Raw genomic sequence first — 16,496 nt, forward strand, 5'->3', positions numbered from 1 at the left:
TGTCATGGCTATAAGGAAGTGTTCATTAACATCCTAGCGATATAACATTTCAACTGCAGGCTTTCCTTCCCACTTTTATTTAAAGTGTTTCTTGACTTTCAGGATGACTCCTCTGGGCCCACACTAATACACTATAGTAGAGAGGAAAGGTAAGGGTAAAAACTGCTTTGTGATGTTCCTGAACTAGCAAAACAAGCTAGGGCAACAACATCTGTTCTAAGGGCAGAATGGGAATACAGCTGAGAGAGAAACATGACAGCTCAGACATTTACGTTTGGTCTTTACTGAGATTATCTCTGTGTGTCAAAGCTGCCTCTGAATGAATTCCTTGTAAAGTACTTGAACAATTAATGACATGCATTGTGCAGAATGAAGGGGCTGTCAATATTTCAATAGTAATTCTGTTTTAATTTTAAGTTGCCTAAGTGTCTGTTTTCTACATGGTGAGCTTCGACTTTATGTTATGTTATTTGGGTACATTTGGGGCTGTCAATATTTCAATAATAATTCTGTTTTAATTTTAAGTTGCCTAAGTGTCTGTTTTCTACATGGTGAGCTTCGACTTTATGTTATGTTATTTGGGTACATTTGGGGCTGTCAATATTTCAATAGTAATTCTGTTTTCATTTCAAGTTGCCTAAGTGTCTTTGTTTTCTACATGGTGAACTTCAACTTTAATTTGCGTTATTTGGGGACATCTATCAAAAACACATGAATTGTAAGCTTTTAGCAAGTATGGCTGTTGAACAAGTCCATTCTTCTTGCAGACAATGTTAAAAAAAAACAAAAACAACAAACCTCACTGCTGTTCTTGTTCTTAATCTCAACTAGCAATTTTCAGTATTTAATTTTAAAAGCCCCCAATCACCTTGAAATTGTGAGAATCCCTGCCTAATTTTTCAGATTAAGTTGGAGTTTTATAAGTCAAAATCCATTAACAAATTTTTATCATAGCTAGAACCCTTCCAAAAGCATCTGCTATCTAGTAGATCACTTTCTGAGATAACAGAAATGCTCATTCTGAGCATGAAACTGCCCAAGGCTGAAGCTGCATTCATCAGCTCTGGCACTAATTGAAACATCCTCATCCTCCAACAGGGCCTATCCCTAGTTAACGGGCATGTGGGACATTCCCATGAGCTTGCAACGGACACTGACTTAAATGACCAATCAATCAGAGACAAATCCACTTCAACTATCCAGTTGGTAGGTCATCCGTCTCAAATATTCCTTTGACTTGATTTTCTTTTTTCCTCTTTTCCTCAATGAAAAGATGAAAATCAGTAGAACCTCTAAATGTGACTCTCACTGATGATTTATCTATTCTTAATCATGACAAGTGCTTCTTAGAAAGAACTGCCAGACACCTGGAAGTTGTTTTGATATGCAAAAAACATTTTTTCCCCAGACAGATTCAGATCTATTCAAGTAAAGAGTAGATTGGCATTGTGCACTTTCTCTGATTGCTCAAAGGAATCTGTTAATGATTTCATGAAGAAAGGTCAGTGAGACCTTTTGGTCTTCTAACTTACGTGACCTTATGCCATGACTGGTTGGCAATAAACAGATGTCTGGGGAAGGAATAAATTAATGCATCTTATCATAGGTGCTAATTTCTTAACAGGACAATGGCCTGACCAATGAGATGTTTTCAATGAGGGGAATTACCCACACAGAAATCTCTGTCAGAATTCAAAGCACAGAAATTAATTAAGTCCACATCAAGACATATCCATTCTAGCTTCCATGTACAGCAGCAAAGAAAGAATAAATGTATTTGAGAATTTTTTTTAAAAAAAAATGACTAGAGTTGGAAAACTTACTTTAGATAGTTGTGACTTTAGGTTGTATGTCCTCAGTAAGAAAGATCAAAGGTACATTAACTTGAACTGGAGTTTCTCCTTGATTTAAGCAGAAATATAAGCATCTTCCCTAGTAGATATCAGGTGCACCATTATTCAAGGAACATGTGCAAGAAAACTGAGTTTTAAAAAATGAAGCCCACGTGTACTTATTATTTGAGTATGTTTAGTGTCTTTCAGGTGGGGATAAGAGACCCACTTTGTCCTGAAAACATAAAACTTATGTCTTGAAAGCATAAAACTTATGTACAGTCAGATTTCATTACTTCTATATCAGTAAAGTGATTGAGGTAGTTAAGCAGAATTCTGATGCCTTCATAATACATTTGCACTACTTAAACACTTCAGCCCTTCCTTTTGCTCTACAAATGGTTAAGTCAACCAGAAGCAAAATCAAAATGATATGAATTACTAGGATGATATGGTAGGATCTCATTTCCTCTTCTTTTCAGAACTGAGTAGGCAGAATGAGGCATATGAGCAATTCTTTGTAGTCAATGATTAGTCCTGGATATTTAACTATTAGTTCTCCCCATCATTGGACTGGATCACAGATATTGTTATTTATGTCCAGAGAATTAAAAAGTATTATTTCCAGTGTGCCACAGGCCTTTGGTGTACTTATTCCACAGGATAGTTATAAAGAAAATACTTTATAAATCAGAAAGGTGAGCTATTCTTTAGTTATTCTGAAAGTTTGACCCAATTTCACAGATCTTTCACCTTACTGCCTCCACATGATTTAAAACAAAACAAAACACTCCTTGGTCAAAGGAAAATTCCCTTAATTTATGTTGCTTCTTGGATAACTTTGTGATGAGGGGCCTTCCTTGTAGCATCTGGACTTGAGCAAATCTGTCCATGGCATCATATTTTATTTTGTTTGAAACAGAGGCTGTGTCAATGACATTTGGAGGCATCTTCATAGTGGTCAAGTTGAGTAGACAGGTAAAAAATAGACTCTTCATATTATCCCATAACTATCTGAGGCATAAAGATGGAGAAGGAATGGCCTGCCAATGAACTATGAGTCAGTCACAGAAATCAGATCCTGCAATCTTGATTTATGATCTAAGGCTTGATTTCAAACCCTCCCGCCTCTGGGACCTGAATGGCTGAAGGCAAAAAACTGCTCTAAAAAAACCTGTATTTTCTCTCCAAAGTCCAGAGGTATAGCTTGTTACCAAAACAAGATTGAATTACTGAGTGGCAAAGAACAGATGCAAAATGACGTGCTACTATGAACAAAACCTGATATGTGTGTATCATTTGTCCATATAGAGTATACTGTATTATTTGAAGGTCAGTAAGAGAATCTTGGCCAATATATAGGGACAGCATAAATTAATTCGAGAATCTTGTCTATAACCTTTCAGTTTCACAGATGCTTCCATAATTTAAGACTATCCTAAATCACAAACCACTTCAATGGCCTCTAGCCACCCTGTGGAGTAATTTGCTTTGTAGAGTACATTTATGGTCAAATATATCTCTGCTTTCAGCTCTTCAGTCCTATTTTTCTAAGTTAATCGTGAAAATGTAAATGATTTAAGATATACCTGTGCTTTTAAGATGTCGCTTTAACAACTGTAGCACCTTTTTTTTTTACTTTTGAATAACCAGTGATATAAAATCCTTGCCTTTCATTGATTACTTTTTGTCTCATGCAGAAAAGCTCCGAAGATTCAGACACAGCTGAAATTCCAATAGATAGTATGACTGCCTCGAATAGAAAGCGTAAGTACTGCGGAAAACATTTACTATTTAAAACTGAGGTGGGAGGAAGGGAGAGAACAAGTGTTTATTAAGCCCCCAATATGTGCCAGGCACTATGCTGAGTGCTTTGCAAATATTATTTCATTTGATTTTCAAAACAGATGAAATCTAAGGTTAAATGTTGTCAGAACTGTATTGCTATTTTGCATTCCACTGTCATGCCAGCTTTGTAATTAATCTTCAAAGTCTCAAAGCCAAGTACCTCCCTAAACTAATCATTGATCTTGATATTATACCATTTTCCCCAAATCTTATTAATCAGTCAGCAATTGTTTATTAAACATTTACTATGTGCCAGAAACTTGTGCTAATTTGCTGAGATACAAAGAGAAAAATGAAATAGTCCTGCCCTCAAGGAGCTTATATTCTATAGAGGGAGATATTTTATAGGGAGATTTTCAATCTTCATCCTGAGAAGAATATATTTTACTGTTACAGCACATTTTAAATAATATACGGAGTAGTTTTGTTCAGTCATTTCAGCCATGTCCAATTCTTTGTGACCTCATTTGGGTTTTGCTTTGTTTTGTTTTTTTGTCAAAGATACTGGAATAGTTTGCTATTTCCTTCTCCAGCTCATTTGACAGATGAGGAAATGGGCAAACAGGGTTAAATGACTTGCCCAGGGTTATACAGGTAGTAAATGTCTGAGGCTGGATTTGAACTCATGAAAATGAGTCTTCCTGACTCCAGGCAGGGCACTCAATCCACTGCACAACCTAGTTGCCCCCACATGGAGTATAAGTGATATCTATAAAATGTATCCCACATAGAGTATTAATGAGTCGCATATACATATATGCATATGATATATGTATATACATGTATGTATATATGCATGTGTATATATGTATACACGTGTGTGCGCGCGCATGTGTATATATGTATATACATGTATGTATATATGTGAGTCATACGTATGCTAGTGAGAACTTCTAAGTAACCATTAGTGCTCATCTATTGTCACAGTATACTATAAATTCCTCTCAGGAGTCTTATCTCATTGGCTCACTAGATAGAGTCTGCTGGTCCTGGAGTCAAGAAGACCTGAGTTCAAGTCCAGCCTCAGACATTTACTAGCTGTGTGACCCTGGGCAAGTCACTTAACTTGTGTTTGCCTTAATTCACTGGAGAAGGAAATGACAAAGCACTCCAGTATCTTTGCCAAGAAAACCCATGGACAGCATTGGCATGCTATGGTCCACAGGGTCGTGAAGAGTCAGACATGACTGAACAACAGTAACAATATACAAAGCAAGTTGGCTTAGTCTAACTCCAAAATGTCTCATTATTCAGATTTCAATTTAGAACTCAGTTATTCTTATTTTTTTCAATCTAACCTTTTCCATTCTCCAACTTTCCTTATTTCAGAATTTATGATTCTTAGAAAGATAACTGTTTGACTGAGATTTATTGGATTACTGTTATATGTAAGGCAGTTTGACTGGCATTATAGGGGACACAGAAGTGAATCTGGCTTTGTCTGCACTGTCACGAACCCTATAGCCTACTAGACAAAAAACAACACACATGCAAATTATGAAAAGAACATGTATAATGCGAAAATATGAGAACTACAAGTGGGAATGTAGTAAAGGGAAGGAAAGATTGTGTCCACCTGAGGATTCACAATAGGTTTCAAGTAGTTGTTTTCAAACTTTGTGGTCTCAACATTGCTTTGTATTCTTATAAGTTATTGAGGATCCCTTTACACTCTTAAAATTATTGAGGATCCCAAAGACGTTTTGTTTATGTGGGCTATATCTATCCATGTGTACTGTACTAAAAATTAAATCAGCTTATTGTTATAATGAAAATAGTGTCGACCTCATGCATCCTAAAAAGTACCTCAAGGATGCTAGAGGGTCTCTGGATTATATTCTGAAAACTGCTGATTTAGAGTTGGAAAGGATACAACTCTCATTCAAACCCCTCATTTTAGAGATGAAGAAACTGAAGCTCAGTGATGTTAAGAGGTTTGCCTGTGGTCACACAGCCAGTAAACGGTAGAACCCAAATTCATACCCAACTTGTTGGGTTCCAAAACCAACGCTCAGAGGAGCATTTGGACTAAACTTTGAAAAGTAGAATTTCAACAGGCACAATAACAAGGGGGGAAAGGCCAATGTAGCTAAAGGGAACATCTTTTTTTTCTTTTTTACTGAGAAATGTGGCTGATATTTCTTTTATTTTGCTCTTTTTTTTGGAAATGGGAATATAGAGAAGATATTCAAATCCAGGTTTATGAACTCTATGAGGCAACATGCATGAAAATGGCATATTTGGGTGCATTTCCATTATCTCCTTTGTGAAATGGCAGTTGAGTAATCTGACTGGGAATGAAATGCTACAAATATTTGGATTTCAAAGATCATCTGAGATGGAAAGCTTCTGGAGATATAACCTTTAAATATGACCAATGCCTTTCTGCCTACCTAACTCCTTGCCCTGCCTCCCATACCCATAAACATAATGTGATTTTAAATCTAAGCTTTCACTATAGATCTTATATGACTATTTGGTAGTCTCAGAATAGGAAGAGAAAGCAGACAGTAGTTCTACTTGCATTTAAGGACTGGTAAAAGAACAATAATGGATAGATTGTATGATAAGAGAAACAACCTTGGAATGATTGACAATGGTTCAACAAGGTTCAACAAGAAGGCAAATAAAAAATTTAGGTGATTTGGCTTTGGTGATAAAGAGATTATTAGACTTTAGAGAAAGCAGTTTCAGTAGAGCGGTATGAGTAGAAGAGAAGTAAGGAGAGAATGGATACTGAGGAGGTTAAGGTAAGAGTTATAGATTATTAGTGCTAGTAATTTGTCAGTGAAGGAGAGGAAGATGATAGGATGAAAGCTTGAAAGTATAGGAGGATCAAGGAGAGGTTTTGTTTGTTTATAGAATTGGGAAGACATACACATGTTTACAAGCAGTTGGGCAGGAGATGATCAGGATATTGAAGATACATGGGATTGGGTATTACTGATAGGATAAGGTCATAGAGAAAGGGGGAACGAATAGGATTAAGGAGTGGGGAGGGTTTGCCTTCGCATAAAGTGGGGCCAATAAGAGCTGAGTTCAAATTCTTTCTCGTGTATTTATTTGCTATATGATACTGGGTATATCATTTTTATTTCTCCCAGTCTCAGTTTTCTTATCTGAAAAATGGAAATAACAGTAAGTGAAGCAATTCCATCACAGGGTGGCTGTTGGGATCATCATGCACATAAGGAGTTTTTCCACTTCTTTAAGTGCTTTGGAAAGGTCTATACAGAGACAATGTGGGGTAGTAGTCAGAGACAGTCTTAGATTTGGAAAGACCAGGATTCAAGTCCTATATCTCACTCATAATGGATATGAGTTTCTGGATAAGTGCTTCAACTCTCAATGACCCCTCGCCCACAAGCAACTCTCTAAGATTGTAAGCTGCAAAGCAGGTGCCAATCTGTGTTGGTGGAGGGAGTTTGCTCACAGGGAGTTCCCTATTACCAATGAAATCACAGATTGATTCTGAAAAACAAAACAAAAACAGTTGATAAGCTAACATTTGTCACCTCGTGATCTAAGACTTTAGATAACTGTCTCAAAACACTAATACTTAAGATTTTGTAAAAACTCTATTAAGGACCACAAATCTCAACGTAGGCAAAATACAAACCATTAACTTCACTTATTATGCAGTAACACACTAAAAAGTGCCTTTTGCTCTGGACTGATGACAAAAAAAATATTGACCTAATTCCACATTTAAAAACAACAATAAAAGTTAGAACTATCCACATTAATTCTGAAAATTGGCAGGAAAAATTCATAAAGCTGCCAGCATTACTAGATTCGAGAAGTTTCCAGACAACTGTTATAAGTACTATCCACATAAAATGATTAGGAATTCATTCTGTGTATTTCTGTGTCCTTCCCCAAAACTATCCCATGTGACACTTCATTGTGGTGGTGAAGGAGCAGGGTGAATACTTAGGGACATAGTAGAATGTGAATCAGTCACTGTTTTGTTTAAAGAAACTTGTGTTTTGTTTCATATTATATGTAAGCACATGAAGGAATAGGACTAACCCCCACCTTATTAGCTTATGTTTCAATTGAGCTTTTACAAAAATAGTTTTATCTGAGAAACAACCTATTGAGAATCTAACAGAATAACCTCTCACTCTTGTACAAGGTAGCATTTAGTCACCAAGGGGTGAGATTGGTTCTGTGCAGGATATGAAAGGGATACAGAGGAGAGCCTCAGAGATGGATGGTTTTAGTTTTTAATTCTTTAAGGTGGAAAGACTAAAAGAACTGAAGAGTGGAGGATGAGTTCATCAATATTAAAATATAGGATGAAAAAAAGATGCTGGGAACTAGCTGTTTCCTGTCTTCCCTGGTGATAAAATGGGGGAAATAGGATAAATTATAGTATTTGTGGAAGAAAGGGAAGTTAGGTTGGATACAGGGAAGAGTTTTCAAGAATGCAGCATGCTGGAATGGATTACTGGAAGTCTTTGCTCTCGTCAATATAACAGCAAAGAAGATCCAGCAAACATCTCGTTAATCCAACAAATTTGACAGCCAAATGAGACCAGCTCAGGCTGCCCAAATAGGCTTTGACTTGAATTGTCCAGATTGCCTTTCATTGTTGATCCAATTAACCTGATAATTACTAGCTCTTTACTTTGTGCTCTACTGATACAGTCAAAGGTCTTGGATTGTCTTTACAAATAGAATGCATTCCTAGACTTCTGGTATGACTACCTTTTCTGAAGAAAAGGAAATGGATGAGAAGGCTTTTCAAAGTCATTAATTATCAGGATGAAATAGTTATGTTTTGGTAAAACCTTGTCCACTTAGGTTTTAATGACCTAAAAAAATGTGTTCTAACTACTTCTCCCTGGTCTAGCATTTCTCAATACTTTTAAATTTTGTTTTGCATCTAGTCACCCAGATAATAATAATAATAATAAATAATAATAATAATAATAATAATAATAATAATTCCTACTTATGGTATAATGGAAAGAACACTAGATTTGGATTTAGGCCCTCAATAAGTGGCTCTGTCTCTTCCTACCCATGGGACTTTAGACAAGTCCTATAACTTCTTTGCGATCCAGAAAATTATACACTACAGGAAAGAACATTGGATGTATTCAAAGGACCTGCGTTTAATTCCCACCTTTAAATTTTATTGTCTGTATCCCCTTGCGCAAGTAACTTAATATGTATAAGGCTTGAAGTCAGGAAGACTCATCTTCCTGTGTTCAGATTTGGCCTCAGATACTTACTAGCCAGCCATGTGAGCTGGGCAAGTCATGTAACCTCTGTTTGCTTCAGTTTCCTTATCTGTAAAATGGGAACAATAGTAGCACTCACTTCCTAGGGTTGTTGTAAGGATCAAATGAGATATAATCGTAAAGCAGTTAACACAGTGCTGGGCACATAGTAAATGCCATATAAATGTTAGCTAACTAGCTCATCCGTAAAATGAAGGGATTAGACTAGAAATGGCTTCTGAGGTTCCTTCTTGCTCTAGGTCTTTGGCTCTTGGATTTCCACTTAGTTTCAAACAACCTACTCTTTAACTCTGTGACTGTAAGTTATCTAATTTCTCTTTGAGCCTCAGTTTCCTCATCTGTCATCTCTGAGATCTTTTCCAGCTCAGAATCTTATGACAATTATATAAATTTTCTCATTTATAAATTTCTTTCTTCACAGGAAGAGTATGAGTTTTATTAGACCATTTTCACAGATGAGAATCATAAGATTCTCATCGATAGAATTAAGAGGGACCTCAGAGGCCATGTAGTCCAGGCCCTTTCTTACATAGATGAGGAATCTGGGACTCAGGAGAATCCAATGTTACCTGGTAGTAGATGCTCTGACTCCAAAAAAAGTGATCTTTCTGAAAGGTAGTTGACTTGCCCACAGTTACGATACTTGGATATGATGAAGCCCAAGGTTAAGCCCAGACCTCACTTCACATTTGCCTCCAAATCTTTGCATTACAAGGCATGATACTTTATAATATAAGATGTAAAACGCCATATCTAAGAATCTACTGCATCTACAGGAAATCTTCATGAAATACGTGGCATTTCCTTTTCAGGACGCTAAATAACTAGATTTACTCTTTTGCACAACTTAGCCTGTGCCAGATACGTTGCCTGATTCTCTTTTGGAACACATTAATTTATGCTGTCTCCATGATGCCAACCCACCCAACTAAGTTTGGAGCCTGGACAAACATCTGGATCATTACCTGAATTTTCCACTTTTTATCTGAATATATTACATCTTGGACTGTGTGTGTAGCCAGTGTCAAAACAATGTCATTTCCATGAAAAAAAATCCTTCAGTTTGTTTTACATTGTGCAAATTTTTGTTTAAAAAATATTATGTTTCACATCCTTTAGCATTTAATGGGATGAATGTTTTATTTTGTTGTTTTGTTGTTCCCACCTTGAGTTGTAGCGTTGATCTTGTGTTATGGCATTAACCTAATAGTGACAGAAGAATTTTCAATCTGCATCATGGACGAAGTTTTCACATTGGGAGTTCTCCAAATAGGTGAAACCAATAGCCTAGACTCTTTTCCCAAGGGGCAGGGGGTATTAATTGCGTTCCATATTATTTGCAGCTAATTATTAATTACATCAGGATGCCAAGAGTTTTTTTTTCAGGCAAAGACAAGGTTTATTAGAACATCATCATATTGGGCAGACTCTTAAGGAGTCTGAACATGAGTAAGCAGTGGATTATAAGAATCTAGCAAGAGTTTTTGATCAACAATAATACGCAAAACATTTGAATATATGACTGACATTAAATTAAATTTGTGGCTACAATGAGTTATAGAATTCTTGACGTGCATTTATTTTGATAACTCATTTTAAAATGAAAAATCTCTAAAACTTGAGGGAAAGAGGTGGTCTATTATTGCAACTGACTTCAAATTTTTTTTTAAAAGATTATTAAGCACATCACTTACATACAAGACTATGCATTAGTTGCTATGTGGGAATGCAAAGAAAACAAAAATAGCAATAGCAAGCATTTATAGATCACATCAAGGTTTGTTAATTATTTTACAAATATTAGTTAATTTGATCCCTACAAAACCCTAAGAGGTAGGTGCTATTATTTTCTCCATTTTACAGATGAGGAAACTGAGGGTGGCAGAGGTTAAGTGGCTTGCCCAGGGTCACACAGCCAGTAAGTATATGGGGCAAGATTGGAACTCAGGTCTTCCTGCCTCTTAACTCCAGCACTTTATTTACTATACCACCTTCCTGAAGGAGTTTAGAGTTCCTTATATGACTTTAATGTGCTGAAGTATCTAATTATGTATGACATTGGGTCATGACACTACAGAAGTTGTAATTTGTGAAAAAAAATCCTACTACTTACTGTTTACTAATTATGTTCCAAAAATACATGATTTCATTGATGTGGATACTACTCCTTCTCAGTGCCTTACTTGACAGTGACTGTTACTGTGGCCAAAAACCCATCATCTGATAATTGACTGCAGAGTTAGTGATGCAGAATTCTCTATACTTTGCTATCCTGGTCCCTACACAATTGCCTTTCTCTAAGTCTGTGCTCAAAGTACTTGCAGTTTGAAAGATCTGATAGACCTTGCTTTTCATTGGCATAGTTCTGGGAAATGTGGGATCACTTAACAGCGTAACGATGAGGAAATAGAGCAGGACTTTAGCAATATAAAGTTGACCTTTCATTCTCTTTTATTGCTTTTCTATATTTTAAATGAACTTTATTCTTCTGTGGCTTCTGATTATATTATGATATCCCCAAAGAAGTAATTTATTAAATGGTATCCTGGCGTATATTATTCTGAAAGCACATGTTTCTATCTGCTCTCAAGAATCTCACAGTAGTATCTGTATGTGTGATATACACACACATGTATGTGTGTATATATATATATATATATATATATATGTATGTATGTAGTATTACAAAGTATTGAAATATGTATTAGAAAGTATCAAAATATACATTATTAAGTATCAAAATATATGTGGTCATGTATCATGGAGCAATAATCCAATTCAATCCAATAAACATTTATTAACTGCCCATTCTGTGCCAGGCACTGTGCTAATCACTGGATATACAATTGATTTTTAAAAAGATAATTCCTGCCCCTGAGTAGCTCACAATCTAATGGGGGGAGACCACACAAAAAGAAGGCAGGAAAATGGGGGTGATAAGCAGTAGGGTGGAACAGGGCTACTGAGCGCAGGGCCATCTTGTTGCATGGAGGCAGAGCAACAGATGCAAAGTGAATTGAGGTGAGAGTCCAGTTTCTGCCTTCTCTAAAGGAAGGCACTGGGAGAAGTTTGGCAGTCTACCTGCCAGCCCTCCAACCAGAGGCGAGAGGAGACTTAGGGAGGTGGCAGCAATGAAGGCTTGAGTTAAGAACTTGGTGATGAAATTAGATGAGATATATTAGAGATAATCAGCAAGTTTAGCATGGTGATCATAGGGACATCATGTGTCATAAGATCGTAGATTCCAAGTTGGAAGGGACCTCACAGGCCCTCCAATTCAACCCTCTTATTTCACGAAATAAGAAACTAAGGGTCCTGGAGATTAAATGATTTGACCAAGGTCTCACAATCAGTAAGTGTCAAAGATGACACTTTAACCCTAATCTTCTAAATTCTGAGCCAATTTTTTCCCCACTGGACCATCTCTGGGATATTTATTTGTTTCTTTCACTTTGAAATGACATAATGCTCACCAATGTCAACATGCACCCTCAAGGTCTGGAGATTTTTCCCAGAAATTTAACTTTTGGGGGGATTGGACTTGAATTCCAATCCAATAAGCATTTCTTAAGTTTCTATCATATGCAAAGGCACTCCACTGTTCTGGAAATGCAAAAATTTAGTGAAAAAAAAAAGGTGCTTGCCTTCAAGAAACTTCTACTAAGGAAATATAATACAAAAAAAGTGATTACATATAGACAAGATTTTTTTAGGACAGAGAACACTAACAAGTGGGAATTGGGAAAGGCTTTGGTTTGAAAGTAGCACAAAAAAGTCATGGGTTCTAAGAGTCAGAGGTGAGGAAGGCATGCATCCGAACTGTACAAAGACAGAGAAGTGAGAGATGGGATGCCATGTTTGGGAACAGCAAATCAGCCAGTTTTGCCAGAAGAGAATTCATAGGAAAGGTAGGGAGCTTAGAAAAACAATGGCCTTACTACCCAATATTTCCATTCACATGTTCAACTCCTTTTTATTTTTTTCTTTTTTGCCTAGGCAATGGGATTAAGTGACTTGCCCAGGGTCATACAGCTAGTAAGTGTTATATGTCTCAGGCCGGATCTGAACTCAGGTGCTCCTGAATCCAGGGCCCGTGCTCTATCTGCTGTGCCACCCAGCTGCCCCTTCAACTTCTTTAATAATCCTTCTTTAATAATATATCCTTTTGAAAATCTGGAACCAAGTGGGACTATGTATTTCACTTAGTTAAATGTTACTGTTGATGAGTAAAATGAAAGTTAGATTCATCTTGTGCAAATTTACCATCTTGTAGATTAAGACAAAGAGTCATAGCCCCTCTTAGCTAGTCTTAATGCCTTCATCCCTTTCTGTAGGTAAAGCCATTAGTCTTTTAGCTGTTATGATACTGGTTGGTGACAGCCTTCATAATTTTGCTGATGGTCTTGTGATCGGAGCTGCCTTCTCATCTTCCACTGAGTCGGGGGTGACAACAACCATTGCCATCCTGTGCCATGAAATTCCACATGAAATGGGTAAGTTGACCGGTTCTCTACCAGCTGTCCTCTAATAGCTGAAAAATTAGTCATGCTCAGTGTGTAACCTGACATTGCTTGTTTTCTTTCCTTCTTCTCTCCAGCATATCATTGAATGGTGACTAGCTTCAGGTCATATTCCATTTAAATCATAGGAAGAAAAGAGAGAAGAAGGCAATATTTCTGTAGCCCAGGATAAAATTCAATCTGACATTTTCATAATATTTCCCAAGGATGGAGAGCGATAGTTTGTGCTTCAGAGCATTCTGGATGGGAGGCTGTCATTTTCATGTAACATCATTTTAAATACCTTTGGCTGGGACTTGAAAATCTGAATATTATATGTGGGAAAAATATCAAGGGGAGAACCTTATCCAATATGTCAGCAAAGAGACCAATGAAACAATAGCATTTTAATTAAAACCAGACCATGGCTTCATCAAGCTGATTTATTCTAAATGTTTAAAACCAGGCATGAAATTAAAGTGACAGACATATGGTAGCAGAGAGAGACACAAGACTCTTTTTTTCAGGGTATATTTTAATAGCCTTATAATTCAAACCCTGTCTCTTTGGAACTCATGAAAGATGGACAAGCCTTTTCGGAAACATATAGAACAAGTAGGTCAGCCTTGAGCAAAAGTGTGTAATACACAGTTTGTCTTCAGCGATCATCCTATCATATCCCAAAGGAACCCAGGATTTGGGGGATTAACTGATGCAGTGGGATCTCATGATGGGGAAGACTGGATCGATAGAAGCCCAACCGAAGATAGCAAGGAACTCTAAGGGGACCTTGTTGCTGATTTCAATCTGTTCAGCCTTATAACATTCTTCAGCAGGCAAAGAAACAAATTTTCAGTTGCTGATGTACCCAGGCAACGGGGAGATTGGCTAATCAGTCATTTCTTTGGGACCCAGGTGTTAGCACATAAAGGAAGGCAGTGGGCCAAAACTTCTGGGACTGGAGGAAGCAGATGTGAGATTAAACATGAGTGGGAAACATACCTGTTTCCCTTTTGGTGGTAATTACAACGAGCCAGTATGTTTAAAAAGTAGAACTAAGAATAGTTTTATTTGTTTAACATGTGTAAAAATACAATAAATAATACAATAAACCCTTAATTTAATACAATAAGACCTTATTTTAAAACGTAAAAAGCATTCTTAGTTACAAAATCAGGTGTGGATGGGATTTGGATTACAGGCTGTAGTTTGCCTACTCCTAGTCTAGACTTAAGGAAGTGATGGATAAAATGTTAATAAAGTAGATTAAATTTAAAAGTGGGCTATTGTTACAATCTTCCCCTCCCTCCTCCCTAGGAGAACCAGCGGTTGAACGTTACCAGCACACATCTGGCTCGAACCTAGCTCTTCCTGGTTTTGAAGCAAGTTCTCTATCCATTACACCAAAGATGTAAAATGTCCAGCCCAGAGGCCCCGAGCAGACTCAAAACTCCATAGTGCAGGCTGAACCAAATTAAAATGTAATTCGGAAATGTTTATCAAAATAAATGAAAGTCTGATATAATGTAGATAATGTTAATTTGTGGTTTTGTAGATCAAGATGCAGCCCCCAGAGATCTGCTTCAGTGTGAGTTTGATAGCGCTACAATATATCATACTGTGTCTCCAAAACTGTAGGGAACAACCTCTGTTTCTAGTGTTTGGTCTTCTAGTTCCAACATAATTCTGCTGTCTGAAAGCCTGTGAGTTCTATGTAGGAGACAGAAAGGGACAAGGCAGGACCAAAGCAGTTGTCTTGGTGTAGATTGGGTGGTACTCTCACCTTCATGTTTATCTGCATACTGTGCTCCGAAAGAATTCCATCATCTATTTTTTTTTTTGGATAGGCGATTGGGGTTAAGTGACTTGCCCAGGGTCACATAGCTAGTAAGTATCAAGTGTCTGAGGTCAAATCTGAACGCAGGTCCTCCGACTCCAGGGCCGGTGCTCTGTTCACTGCACCACCTAGCTGACCCAGAATTCCATCATCTAGAAAGAGCCAAAGGTGGCATTCACGTGCCTCCTGTCATGAATGGTTTGTCCATAGCCCTGTGTGCCTTTAGTACATATACCATGAGATCAGCAGTAGTCTGGGGCCCCCACTTTGTTGCATTCCTGATATGACATCTTCCCTTTGTCAAGGGCACACCCATAACAAATGCCAGGGATCCATGTCACAAGAACTCAGGTTTGGACTGACTATCCAGTCCAATTCTGGCCTGAATTATTTCTGTACCAGTTTTGGGGGGCTTTACTCATTCTAATCCTTAAAGGAGCTTAATCAGACCAGGTTCTGGCATCTGGTGGAGTTCTGGCACACCCTGCTCCAGTTACTGCGTGAAGACAGGCACCTGCCAGAGCCAGCTCCTCTCTGCTTACAAGAGCTGGCTTACATTTTCAGTGTGAGCATTTTCACCTTGGAGAATTAACAGGGCTTGATTTATTGTTTGATTGGTGATCTAGACGTGAGAAAGTGATGAAGAAAATGGTACTGAAGATTCAGCTGAAAAGTATGTCATGTGTACTTTTTTTTCCCCCTTGGGGAGAGCTGGTTGTTAAACATTTACCAGCACACCACTGGCTTGGTATAACTTACTACTTCATGAAGTAGTCAAGTCTACTTTTCGATCACATTAATTATATGGAGGTTTTGCCCAACATCAAGGCTACAGGAGCCTCTTTACAATCTGGACCCATTGGTCCTAAGTTGGCCCTGTGACCTGAGATCAAAACATGAGAAGAAACCTTAGTCACTACAAGAAGAAGCCAGGCTCTAAGGATGCCCCTTTATCTCAGCAGATAGGCCATTAGCAGAAGGGCCTCTGAGAGGATCAGGCAGATGCAACTTTCACTGACCACATTTTTGTGGTTAGGGCTGTACTTTAAAGTCCCTAGGGAGTTTTTTGGGGCTTTACTCATTTTAATCCTTAAAGGAGCTTAATCAGACCAGGTTCTGGCATCTGGTGGAGTTCTGGCACACCCTGTTCTGTCCCCCATGCCCTTTCTCCCACCAGCAATGATTATCCCTCACTTTTTTCCATCTCTGCTCTGTGTCTATACTCTGT

At 37.6% G+C, this 16,496-nt stretch overlaps 1 protein-coding gene across 1 annotated transcript in view; it reads left to right on the forward strand.

Moving 5' to 3' along the window:
- The window catches only part of SLC39A12 (solute carrier family 39 member 12), a 103,716-nt gene that overhangs the window by 63,269 nt on the left and 23,951 nt on the right, over window positions 1-16,496 (forward strand). The window contains 3 exon segments of the mRNA XM_020966907.2: window positions 1,099-1,206; window positions 3,533-3,599; window positions 13,267-13,425. Of these exon segments, the coding sequence (XP_020822566.1) occupies window positions 1,099-1,206; window positions 3,533-3,599; window positions 13,267-13,425 (334 nt within the window).

The sequence above is a fragment of the Phascolarctos cinereus genome, unplaced genomic scaffold (assembly GCF_003287225.1).
Source record: "Phascolarctos cinereus isolate Bilbo 61053 unplaced genomic scaffold, phaCin_HiC Scaffold_1;HRSCAF=81, whole genome shotgun sequence".
NCBI lineage: Eukaryota > Metazoa > Chordata > Mammalia > Diprotodontia > Phascolarctidae > Phascolarctos > Phascolarctos cinereus.